This window comes from Carcharhinus amblyrhynchos, chromosome 13, assembly GCF_965287045.1.
Source record: "Carcharhinus amblyrhynchos chromosome 13, sCarAmb.v2.hapA, whole genome shotgun sequence".
Lineage (NCBI taxonomy): Eukaryota > Metazoa > Chordata > Chondrichthyes > Carcharhiniformes > Carcharhinidae > Carcharhinus > Carcharhinus amblyrhynchos.
The window spans coordinates 79,645,022-79,657,630 of record NC_137336.1 but is presented as its reverse complement, the minus strand read 5'-3'; the positions used below and the strand labels follow the sequence as shown (position 1 = coordinate 79,657,630).

Sequence of the window (12,609 nt, the reverse complement as noted above, 5' to 3'; positions counted from 1 at the left end):
ATGCGGAGAGGCTGAATAAACGAGGCTTGTACTCGTTAGAGTTTAGAAGAATGAGGGGAGATCTCATTGAGACGTATAAGATGATGAATGGGATGGATAGGATAGAGGTGGAGAGGCTCTTCCCGCTCAGAAAGGACAGTAGGACTAGGGGGCACAGCCTCAAGATAAAAGGGGGGGCGGTTTAGAACGGAGTTGAGGAGGAACTTCTTCACTCAAAGGGTGGTGAATCTCTGGAATTCTCTGCCCGTTGAAGTGGTGGAGGCTGCCTCGCTCAATATTTTTAAGACGCGGGTTGATGGGTTTTTGATAAGAGAGGGGATTAAGGGTTATGGGGAGAGGGCGGGAATGTGGAACTGAGACACAACAGATCAGCCATGATCTTATTGAATGGCGGGGCAGGCTCGAGGGGCTAGATGGCCTAATCCTGCTCCTCTTCCTCATGCTCTTATGGAACGGGAGAATCCAGAAATGGTTGGGGAGAATGTAAGGTTGAATTATTGGATAGAGGTAGAGGAGGACATGTAAGCGGAAAAATGATGTTTGGGAAGAACTAAAGGAGAAATTGTGGAAAGGGTAAATGACGGATGTGGTTGTTAATGGTGGAATGCTCAAGGCTGAGAATGTCAACGGCATAATTTTGAGTGGGCGAGAACGTGGAAAATCGGGAAAAAACACAGGGAAGGGAGACGATGGAGGTATTAGAATTGGTGACACGGAGATCGTGAATGGCTATAGATAATTTGTTCGTGTTGGAAGTAAGGTTACATTAACACTGAAAATTTCCTAGTTATCACTCTGTGGTGCCTGTTCGGCTACAGAAAGGGACAGTTTTATTATGGCAAATGCACCTGACCAGCACATCTTTTGGATTGTGAAATGGTACTGAAGAACCTGGAAGAAACACACACAGACATGGGGACGACGTGCAGCCTGTGCATCGACAGTTATCCAAGCATGGAACTGATCCTGGGTTCTTGGTGCGGTGAGGCAGCAGCGATAACCACTGTGCCAGCATTCTCCAGATGGGGAATATGAAGTGGAATGTGATGAATTATTAATGTGGGAAGGAAAGGGGGATGGGAGGAGGAGAGGACAATTTATAAATATATAATGGAGGAGAGGGGAAAAAAACAGCTGGAAATTGGACGTAGGGAATGCAGGCAAATAACAGGATAGATGAGGGGAGAATTTCGCACCAGAGGAATGGGATATAGAGAATTGCAGATTAAGTTGTATGGGGGAATTAAGAGGGGAGAATTGTGGAGTGAAGGAGGCTGGAAATCCGAGAAGTTGAGGGAGAAATGAGAAGTGTTGAAAGGGATTGTGAGGCGCACAAAGATGGTGGTTGCGGATGAATGGGAAAGTGGTGGGGAGAGGAACGGTGAAGAGGATAATGTTGGAAAATTGCTCATCCACTCCTTCCCCACTTGCAATACACCCAGACTCTGCACTTCCGTGGTGGATTTTGTTACTTACTGCATCGATCTCTCAATTTATTATCGCTGATTCATTTTCAAATTGTTCTCAGTAGGATACCACTGGACAGGCCAATGAATCACTTGGTGCCATTCAATGTTGCAACAAGACTGACATTTTATATGCAAAATCTGTCAACTTGCTGCTTTGGCTCCAAGTCTGGTAATCAACTCCTCAGTTTCCTATTTTAATTAACTGATTATTGAGGATTATCACCTTTCCCTGGAAGAAGTCTCCCCAAAAACACCACTTGTTACATGATGTGAATGCCAGTGGCCTATCTCGTTGTCATGATTACTATCACGGTGTTAGATTATTTGTAGTTTGGAATATTGTCTTTACCAGATATAGCCTTTTTCACTATACCGACACATAAACTTCTCAAATTCCTCTCTTCTTGAAGAGTCACTGTTTCTATCTGGATTTCAACTTTAAGGAATGTGCTATATTTCTGCATCATTGAATGGCCATTTTAAACAAATACTACATAATTTACGTTCATAGGACGTCACATTTGCTCTCTCATTCAACACATTTCAAATGGCCCCATGCAGGAGACGGAGAGAAGCTCGGTTTAGTGAGATTGCTAATAGGAGAAAAGCTGATTTGGCCTTTGATAAGCAAACTTTGACATCAATGGGACTTTCCTCGATAACTGTTCACATTTGTTTCTTATTTCCATGTTTGTTTAATTCCATGTGTGGTTAATTCTCTAATTTTAAGTTAAATTCGCATATTGGAATTTGAGCGGAGATTCTTCCAGCTACATTATGCATAAACTAACTATAATGGTTCTGTAACTTTGTCCATTGACTAAGTAGCAACCTTAACGCAAACCCACTCAGGACAGATTGTTGAAATGGAAAAAAAAATCATGACAGAATTTTTGTAATAATAAGTTCATGTTTCAGAGCGAAAACGGCTAGACGTTTAGTTTGGTGAGATGGATAAGAAAACTTCTGGGATAATTAGCTCGGTAAATGGACAGTCAACTGAATTTCTCAATCTTCAGCAATCATAGGTTGGACCTTGCATGAAGTAATGTACACCGCTCCGGTTATCAAAGGGTATCACATACTTCTGAAACATGGTACAGACAATGTTTTCCGGGGTGACACCAGAAGTCAGCGACTCCACTTGTGTGGAGCAATGTCAAAACCATTTCTGAAAGGTAGGGGAGTCTAAAACTGCAGGGCATAGGTTTAAGGTGAGAGGGGAGAGATACAAATGTGTTCAGGGGGGCAATTTTTTTCAGAGTGGTGAGTGTCTAGAACGAACTGCCAGAGGTAATAGTAGAGGCAGTTACAATTTTGTCTTTTAAAAGCATTTAGGTAGTTACATGGGTAAGATAGGTATAGAGAGGTATGGGCCAAACGCGCGCAATTGGGACTAGCGTGGACAAGTTGGGCCGAAGGGCCAGTTTCCATGCTGCAAACCTCTATGACTATGACTCCATCAATGTCAACTGACCTATTCTGCGGTGTTAATAACCAGGCATCGCATAATCTCCATCGCCCTTTACTTTCGTTGTCACGGACATTGCTTCATGTTCAGTGGCTTAATAAATCATGGTTCTTCTTGCATTAATAACTCCACGTCTCTTCAGTCTCCACCTTGCCGTCCAAGTCGAGAGTGAATCCATTTGACATTTCCACATAACTTTGATATGGACTTGCTTCAATGGGATTGTTTTAACTCGCTCAATTTTTGTAAATTTAGTTTTAACTGCAGAATGTCGAATAATGGCTGTGTGTCCGTCACCAGACCGGTAACCACTTCAGCACCCGGCACATCCATTACACCGCTTTGCACTTCGTCTACCTCAAGCTGTACAGATACATAAATAGCTAATCACACATTATAAACTAGAACGTAATACATAGAAAATCCAGTCAGAGAGAGGATTATGAAAATATATTACTTTTTTTGCCATTTATCATAATGCAACTTCTAGTTCTGAATAGCATTGCACGCTCAACGCTTTGTCAGGTTCGTGATAAATTAACTTTACAGTCATTACATTTTTCAAAATAGGAAGCTGATTTGAAATATGTGAAGTTTATACTGGCAAAAACTATTTGCTGCGTTGCCACACATTTATGCGGACAGATGTTCGACAGACGGCACCTGCAACATTGATGTTGAAATCCTGATTAAAGCCGAGATGATCAGTCATCAACTGAAGCCTAATTCCCTGACTATTATGATCATTGTTCTCTTATCAATTTACACCCCTTATAAAATAAACATACCCATTGACTTAAGATATTTGTCGCGTTCCCGATTTGGTACATTCTCATTGCAGAGATTAATAAACCCAGTCTCATTCTAAATTGCATTTATCGTGATTTATAATCGATTCATTGAAACAGCTGGGTGTTTTTTTTCGCGACTTTAATTTAGAAACTATACAATGACGTGAACTTTAATTGCTCATCCGAGTAAAGTTGTGAACCTTATCGGTGGCTATCCCGCTGCATTTATACGCCGTTGATAAACATGTTTTATTATATGTAAGGAAACAAAATTGAGGACAGGTATCTGGTTCCGAATGCGGAACCAGAAGCGTCCTGGGAGCAGTGGGAGGGAGAACTGGAGCTACTTAGTGAGTATAGAACTAACCTACTTTAGGGATCCGCGCCTAGTCTCCAGGGAGCAGTCGGAGGCTGGAACCGAGCTTCACAGTGAGAACAAAACTAACGTCTTGAAATGTGTCGCCACAGAAAAGCAATACTGCAGCAGGCGACGGTGCAGAGGGACCTCGGGGTCCTTGTGCATGAGTCGCAAAAACCCAGCCTGCAGGTGCAGCAGGTGGTCAGGAAGGCTAATGGGATGCTGGCCTTCATAGCGAGGGGGATTGAATATAAAAGTAGGGAAGTCTTGCTGCAGCTGTATAGGGCACTGGTGAGGCCGCAGCTGGAGTACTGTGTGCAGTTTTGGTCGCCGCCCTTACGCAAGTATATTTTGGCCTTGGAGGGAGTGCAGAGGAGGTTTACTTGGCTGATGCTGGAGTTAAGGGGGTTGAGCTATGAGGAGAGGCTGAATAAACTAGGCTTGTACTCGTTAGAGTTTAGAAGAATGAGGGGAGATCTCATTGAGACATATAAGATGATGAATGGGATAGATAGGATAGAGGTGGAGAGGCTCTTCCCGCTCAGAAAGGACAGTAGGACTAGGGGGCACAGCCTCAAGATAAAGGGTGGGGGGGGGGGCGGTTTGGAACGGAGTTGAGGAGGAACTTCTTCACTCAAAGGCTGGTGAATCTCTGGAATTCTCTGCCCGTTGAAGTGGTGGAGGCTGCCTCGCTCAATATTTTTAAGACGCGGGTTGATGGGTTTTTGATAAGAGAGGGGATTAAGGGTTATGGGGAGAGGGCGGGAAAGTGGAACTGAGCCACGACAGATCAGCCATGATCTTATTGAATGGCGGGGCAGTCTCGAAGGGCTAGATGGCCTACTCCTGCTCCTATTTCTTATGTTCTCATGTTCTTCAGCAACACGCCTGTATCATAACGGGCATCATCAATCAGATTGACACATCCACATGATGGAATGAACTGTGGAACTGCAGTCCAAACATATAAATATAATATGGATTCGCAGTATCAATCATATCCTGCTCATTATCCGAAAGGTAATTATTATACAACGAACGTGTCTCATGTTCCGTATTAGAAAGGAACAGAAGAAGAGGTAATGGGGAATTTGATTTCGCAATTGTGTTCATAAGGTGTCTGTAATAAATGATTGGTTAATATAGACATTCTGAGCATATCCTTTACAGAACTAAGCTGGAAGCCTGGCCAGTGTCAATATTAGCAGAGAATAATGGAAACAATCAGTATCTGAGATTTACCTACTATGAGTTCGGCTAAGGTTCATTGGTTGTTTGAGGGAAACAATGATTATTGTTTATTGCAGCAGTTTCAACAAGAACGGATAGCGATTATGACTTTATTAATGGAACTCTATGGAGGTTAAACGTCTCCTCAGACATCCCTCCTCAGGGATGTCGATATAAGACTGTTGACAAGTTTAAGCAAAGTTCCACAATCGGGAAGAGAAGATGTTGGTATAGACAAAGACTGCTTTCGCGGATGAACATCTAACTGCCTTGTGGCGGTTGCACCATCTCAAGCTGGCAGTGCAGATCTGGTAAGGAAGGTTACCAGAATCATTTTCTGACCCAGGAAGGCAGATTACTCTTGGAGAAGCAGTCTGCCTGCCGCGCAGATTTTTCTTTAAGTTGCGTAATGCAGATCTAAATTAGACAATGCTGCAATTTAATACGACATAGAAACATAGAAAATAGGTCATAGAAATAGAGCCCGCACCACCATTCAAAATGATTGTGGCTGATCATGCACTCTCAGTATCCCACTCTCAGTTTTTGTCCATCCCCCTCAATCCCTTTTGACACAAGGGCTCGTCCAGCTCCCTCTGGAACATATTTAACAGCTTTCTGTGGTGAAGGTTCAAAAGCTTCCACAGGTTCAAAACTTACTGAATGAAGAAGCTCTTCATTTTCTCAGTCCTGAATGTCTTACCACTTATCCTGAGACTGTGACCCCGAGATCTGATTTTTCTAACTCTATATTCTTCACCAGACGCTAATGCCTTCCTTACCTCTGCAAACTCAGGCAGTCACAAAAAGCTTCTTGTCTCCGTAACACTCCAACTCTGAAAGTCATTGCAACGTTGCCCATCGTACAAAGTTGCTTTCAGCAAATGGACCATCACATTTACTACGGCATACCACTGTCTGATGACTCAACAAACAATTAGTTGGCATTAAAGTGATTTGGAATGCTATTTGTATTCTGAACAGTGATACAGAAGAACAAGTGTTTTTTACAATGCGGTTGCTTGTTACATAACTTTAAACCAAAGGGATAATGAAAAGTTGAGTCATTTTTCAATAATTTGTTTTTGATAAGATAAATATAGGAGTAAAATTGAAACATAAAGTTACTTGTGAGACTAATCACCAATGACATGGAAGAACAAGCAAAGCTTTCATTTCTGCATAAACGTCCTACCTATGACAAGATGTTTGTGATAAATGTTTATGACCACGCTCAGAGCCAGAACTAGAATGCCATGAATTGTTTTTTGCTCTTTAGGATATGGAGAATACCGTCACACTAATGGCATACAGAGACCTGGAAGGACCAAGCTAGAGTCCCAGGCTAGCCAAACTGACACCCACTGACAATGGCATGGTTTACAAAACATAACAGGCTACAAAATGAAGGCACGTAAAATTGCTGGTTCCAACGCACCCCTCCCTGATGAGCTCAATACATTCTATGCCCATTTTGAGCAAGAGGTCAGTGAGAGCATGCCCTCCAACCTGGAAGCCCAGGATGAACCTGTATCTGGGGTCTGATATCAGAGCAATTTTCTTGAAGGTCAGCTCAAGGAAAGCAACTAGCCTGGTCGGGATATCTGGACGTGAACTCAGATCCTGGGTGGATCTGCTGACGGAGATATTTGCGGATGTCTTCAACCTCTGTTGACAACCATCTGAGTTGCCTACCTGCTTCTAGAAGACAACCATCATCCACTTACCTAAGAAAAACCAAGCAGTGTGCTTTAATAACTATCGGCCGATGACTGACATTCATCATTAATAAATGCTTCGAAAGGTTAGCCATGGCCTGACTCAATTTCAGCCTCCTGGACTACCTGTATCCACTACAGTTTGCCTACCACCGGAAAAGGTCCACAGCAGACGCCATCTCCCTGGCCCTGCACTCAATCCTGGAAGACCTAGACAACTATATCAGACTCCTATTTATTGACTACAGCTCAGCCTTCAACACTATTATTTCCACAAAACTCATCTCCAAACTCCATGGTCTGGTCCTCGGCACCTCCCTCTGTGACTGGATCCTAACTTTCTAACTTCCTAAATTTGGCGTGTCAGTTATGACTCTCACCAACGTTCACAGATGCACCATAGAAAGCACTCTTTCTGGTTGTATCACAGCTTGGTGTGACTCCTGCTCTGCCCAAGGCCGCATGGAACTGCAAAAGCCGTGAATATAGCCCAATCCATCACGCAAACCAGCCTCCCATCCATTGACTCCGTCTACACTTTCCGCTGCCTCGGCAAAGTAGCCAGCATAATTAAGGACCCACGCACCCCTGCTATTCTCTCCTCCATCTTCTTTCTTCGGGGAAAAAAAGATACAAAATTCTGAGGTCACGAACCAAGAACTGCTGCTGTCAGTCTTTTGAATGACCATACCTTGCATTAAGTTGATCTTTCTCTACACCCTAGCTATGACTGTAGCATTACATTCTGCATTCTCTCAGTTCTGTCCCTATGAATGGTATGTTTTGTCAGGATAGCGCATAAGAAGCAATACTTTTCACTGTACGTTAATACATGTGACAATAATAAATCAAATAAAATCTAATCTAATAAATTCAGTGGCAGCAGTATAACATGAAATTTAACAATAATTTCTCACCCAAACACTGGAGAGTATCAGAATCACAGAGTCACTGAGTTGCATCGTATTATTGAAAATTCAACAGATCGATATTCTATCACATAGTAACACAAGACAAGTATTATTGCAAATACGTATTATCTTTGAATTAAAAAAAATGTGTTCGATGGTCTCATCTGTCGGAAATGTCAATGACTCAATAGTCCTACACTGCATCAGATCACTGAACTGTACTAGTTTGTAGAGTCCCTTTAGTTTGAGGTGCCTGACTAATACGTACCACTTGCTTGAGATATCTTATTACAGGAACTGATGAATTAACTTACGTTCATTTCACGTTTTTAGTAGTATGAATTGGCTGCACAACTTTAAGAAATAGGTTAAGGACTCCGTTAGTTTCAGGTGACCAATTCAGCTGGGTTGTAATAGATTAGGATGTTGTTTCAGTCAGAGGAGAAGAAGCAGTTTCATTGTCGGTATTGGGTGCAGAGTTATGTTCCGAATTGGAGGGTGAACATCGACTGGTCTGAATGTTAGTGCTACTTGTGGCGATTGTAAATGAAATCACAGAATCCCAACAGTACAGAAGAAGAATCTGTTCCGATCTCAATCTCACCCAGGCCCTGTGCCCTGCTTATCGCCTTTACACTAGGGCCAATTTCAGCACGTCAATCAACTTAAACCGCAGATTTTTGGAGTGTGGGGGGAAAGCAGAACATCTGAAGGAAACCCACGCAGATACGGGGAGTAAGTGCAACTCCACGAAGGCAGTGGTCAAGGCCGGAATCGAACCTACATCCCTAGTGCTGTGAGGCAGCAGTGCAACACTACACCACCGTCCTGCCCACAGCAAACGTTCAAACGGCCACGATGTTTGAAGAGCTGGAACAATTAGAGCGTCTTTTTCAGCTGGGGAGTACATACCGCGTGAAAAGTGTGTGCCAGTCAGGGGTTTTACCTGAGCCACTTGCCCTCTACTTTATCCCCGTAACCCCGCGCTTTTACCTCCTAACCTATATCTCTGGGCATGGCCAATCCATCTAGCCTGAGCGAGAAAAGAGGGACACCCGGATTAAACCCACACAGAGACAGGCAAATTTCACACAGATAGTCATCGAAGAGCGGAGTTGAACCCAGGTAGTGGCTCAAGATTAGAATCGAACCCAGATCTCTGCTGCTGTGAGGCAGCAGTGCTCACCTCAGTCACCGTGACGCCACAACGCATCAAAAAATACACTGTTAAAGGAATTTCAGATTACAGAAGAAGAGCCCTGAGACAGGCAGGGTACATTTAGAATTTCAAATATGAATGGTCACAATAGAGTAAAAGTCATATCATAAACAAGATACGATCTAGCGTTGGGCTGTTATATTTGAATGAACAACCTTAGTTATGGGAGAAGATAGAGCCAACTTCATTATTACTATTATTAGTTAAAGATGCTGGCATTGGGCACTTTTTTATTAGCATTCTAAGTCGATTGCGGAAATAGGTATATTCCATCCTAACACAGGCTGAGCTCAGTGTCATAATCTGTTGCATCAATTTAAATAGAGATAAAAATAGTGCAACATTAACTTGCCCTGGGGATTCGACAGGGTATAAATTAAATGCTTCAAATGGTTTCGAGTTTAATGCACAGAGGTTTGGTGCAGCAGGAAGCAGCGAATCACTTCTCAGACAAAATGCATTATCCAAGTGACAGTATCCTGAAAATATATTACAACATCCTTTCTGCGCTTGGTTTGGTTGGTAAGCGACTGTGATGATTGAAGTACTTTTACAATGTTTAAGATCTGCTTTCAAGTTTTGCCCTGTGATTGTAAATGTTACATGTTGTTCTAATTTTATTCCATTGCCCCAATACAATCTCTATTTATCAATCAGATGATCATTTGATTGCCAAGCCGTTGACATTCGGCATTGAGAGGCATTTGGCTCATTGATTCTAAATTGGCTTCCCGTGGAACAGTATTATGTGCCATTCCCCCATTTGATCCACATACCATACTTGCTTCAAATGCCTGCACAATTCCCTTCTGAAATGATTGACTGCACTTCCATCGGGCTCATGAGCAACAAATAACATGTCACTATCAGTCATTATTAAAGAAAAATGTTCTACCTGGCATTGATCGAGTAGCGCTAGGTCAAAATGTTAAATACGCATACCCTAGTCCTTGAGCCATGAGCTAATGAGAAGAGTTTCATGTTCTCTATCTAACCAAAGTCTGTTATGACATGGAGCACTGCTATTAAATCAACCTTGACCTTCTTTTCACTCCAAAGAAAACAATGCCGGCATTTCCAAACTAAACTTACATCCATACTTACAACTGAAATCATCCATCCTGGAACAATCTTCTAAAACTTCTCTGAACCCCTTGAAGAATCTTTACATATTCCATAACCCGTGGTGACAAGAATTGGAAGCAATAGTTAAGGACAAACCAGAGCTTCAAAAATATCCATCCTAATTTTCCTTTATGAAGAACAGATCCATATCAATAACTGCCAATATCTTAGCGGCAGTTATGGATATGGCAGCCCCCAAAACAGATGCACATGCAAGCCTTAGGTTTTCTTCACACACATATTTTGGAATTATATTATTATTTTGTACATATGCATCTCTGTAAGCTTTCTACCAGAACGCATGATCTCACACATCTGTATAAAATTCTAACTTCCACATGCGTTGATTCCGCTAACCTAACTTTTCCTGCAGCAGGCGATTCGTATCAGCCTCACCCTTTGTCGTTCCTCCAACTTTGGTATCATCGATCACTTCTAAAATTTTATATGTGATTTAAAATGTAAAAGCCAAATGATTGACAGATGACAAAAGAGCAGCTGTGCTCGGAGATACGCTGAGGAGCCAACAATATTTATCGTCCTCAGGACTAAAATCAGACTTCTAACACAATTATCAGTCAAGACTATTTATTGGTGTCACAAGTAGGTTTACATTAACACTGCAACAAAGTTACAGTGAAACGTCCGAGTCGCCACAATCTGTCGCCTGTTTCGGTACACTGACGGAGATTTTAGCATGGTCAACACACCTACCAGCACGTCTTTCGGATTATGGCAGGAAACCAGAGCACCCAAGGAAATTCGCGCACACATGGGAGAGCACATAGATTCTGCACAACCAGTGACCCAAGCCGAGGTTCAAACGCTGCTTGTTGGCGCTATAAGGCAGCAGTCCTAACCACTGTGCCACCGACCTGCTTTCTGTCCCAAACTAATTACTTTAACTTAAACACAATCGATTCCACAAAATTCAATTTTGAAATTTCAACCTTTTTTTCCATCCTAAACCAATTTCTCTAACTTAAACACAATCGATTCCATAAAATTCAATTTTGAAATTTCAACCTTTTTTTTCCATCCTGAACCATTTTGCTTTTAATACTGAATTGCTATCCTAATGCAGGAAATGTTTGATTCGTTTATTTGCACTGTTTTCCTTTCTCTCATAGTTAATTTACTGGCGATTGTGATACTATCCCGGGGAAAGTGCGGCCTCTCCACTTGCACTAATTACTACTTGGTGGCCATGGCTGTGGCAGATCTTCTATTCATTATGACTAATGTCATTCTGTGGAAGGTTGGCTATTACTATTTCCCGCAGAGGTTCTTTTACATCACACCTGTGTGCAGTTTTATTAATGTGCTGCGTCATGCCGCCACAGATTGTTCTGTCTGGTTTACCATCACTTTCACCTTTGACCGATATGTAGCCATTTGTTGCCAAAAGTTAAAGACGAAGTATTGCACTGAGGAAACTGCAGCTGTGGTTTTGGCAACAACATGCATTCTGCTCTGTTTGAAAAATATACCTTTCTACTTTGCAATAGAACCTGCCGAACTAATAGATAATGTGCCGTGGTCCTGTTATATTAAGCCAGTTTATTACACAGCACCGGAATGGATAGGATTTGACTGGGCCGATACGGTTTTAACTCCATTGCTGCCATTCACTTTGGTGATGGTGCTCAATGCTCTGACTGTCAGGCATATTTTAGTTGCAAGTCGAGTCCGCAAGAGCTTAAGGGGTCAGGGCAATAGAGACAATCGCAATGACCCAGAGATGGAGAGTAGAAGGAAATCCATAATTTTACTTTTCACCATATCCGGCAGTTTTATACTTCTATGGCTAGTGTATGTTTTACATTTCTTATATTATACCATTAAAGGAGTAAACGCCAGGGATTACACCACATCTGAATTCATATTCGGGCAAGTTGGATTTATGCTGCAGAATTTAAGTTGCTGTACAAATACATTTATTTATGGGGCGACTCAGTCAAAATTTAGAGAACAGCTCATGAGTGCCGTGAAATATCCAATTACAACAATGATTCAATTAATTAATAAACAAAACAAATGAGAAAACCCAGCGATGGGTCTCTATGTGTTCACTCCATTAACTTAATGTTTATCCCAGAACCTCAAATTGAAACAGAAAAAGAAGTGCACGTTGGAAAATAAATGGTGTCTGCATGTTCGAACCATGAGGATAGAACACTAGCTTCAGCATTCCCGGTGCAAGATAGGAGAGGGAAAAAACGAGGATTTTCTCCTGCCAACATTCACTTCAATTCTCAGCTCCTCACATCTGTTAATCGATGAATAAAATTGTACATTCAGAAGTCAAAATCTGCAA

At 42.0% G+C, this 12,609-nt stretch overlaps 1 protein-coding gene across 1 annotated transcript; it reads left to right on the top strand.

Annotated features, from left to right (window-relative positions):
• Nucleotides 1-577: 577 nt before the first annotated feature.
• LOC145351387 (putative G-protein coupled receptor 139) lies at nucleotides 578-12,333 on the top strand. Its single transcript, XM_080200997.1, has 2 exons — nucleotides 578-695; nucleotides 11,423-12,333. Exons 1-2 carry the CDS (start codon nucleotides 578-580, stop codon nucleotides 12,331-12,333), a joined length of 1,029 nt encoding a protein of 342 aa, XP_080057123.1.
• The last annotated feature ends 276 nt before the right edge of the window (nucleotides 12,334-12,609 follow it).

Bases quoted from the DNA above. Each gene is read 5' to 3' on its own strand.
- LOC145351387 (XM_080200997.1), top strand. From the start codon at position 578: ATGACGGATGTGGTTGTTAATGGTGGAATGCTCAAGGCTGAGAATGTC. The intron at 696-11,422 runs GTATTAGAATTG...TTTCTCTCATAG, and splicing joins AGGGAAGGGAGACGATGGAG to TTAATTTACTGGCGATTGTG.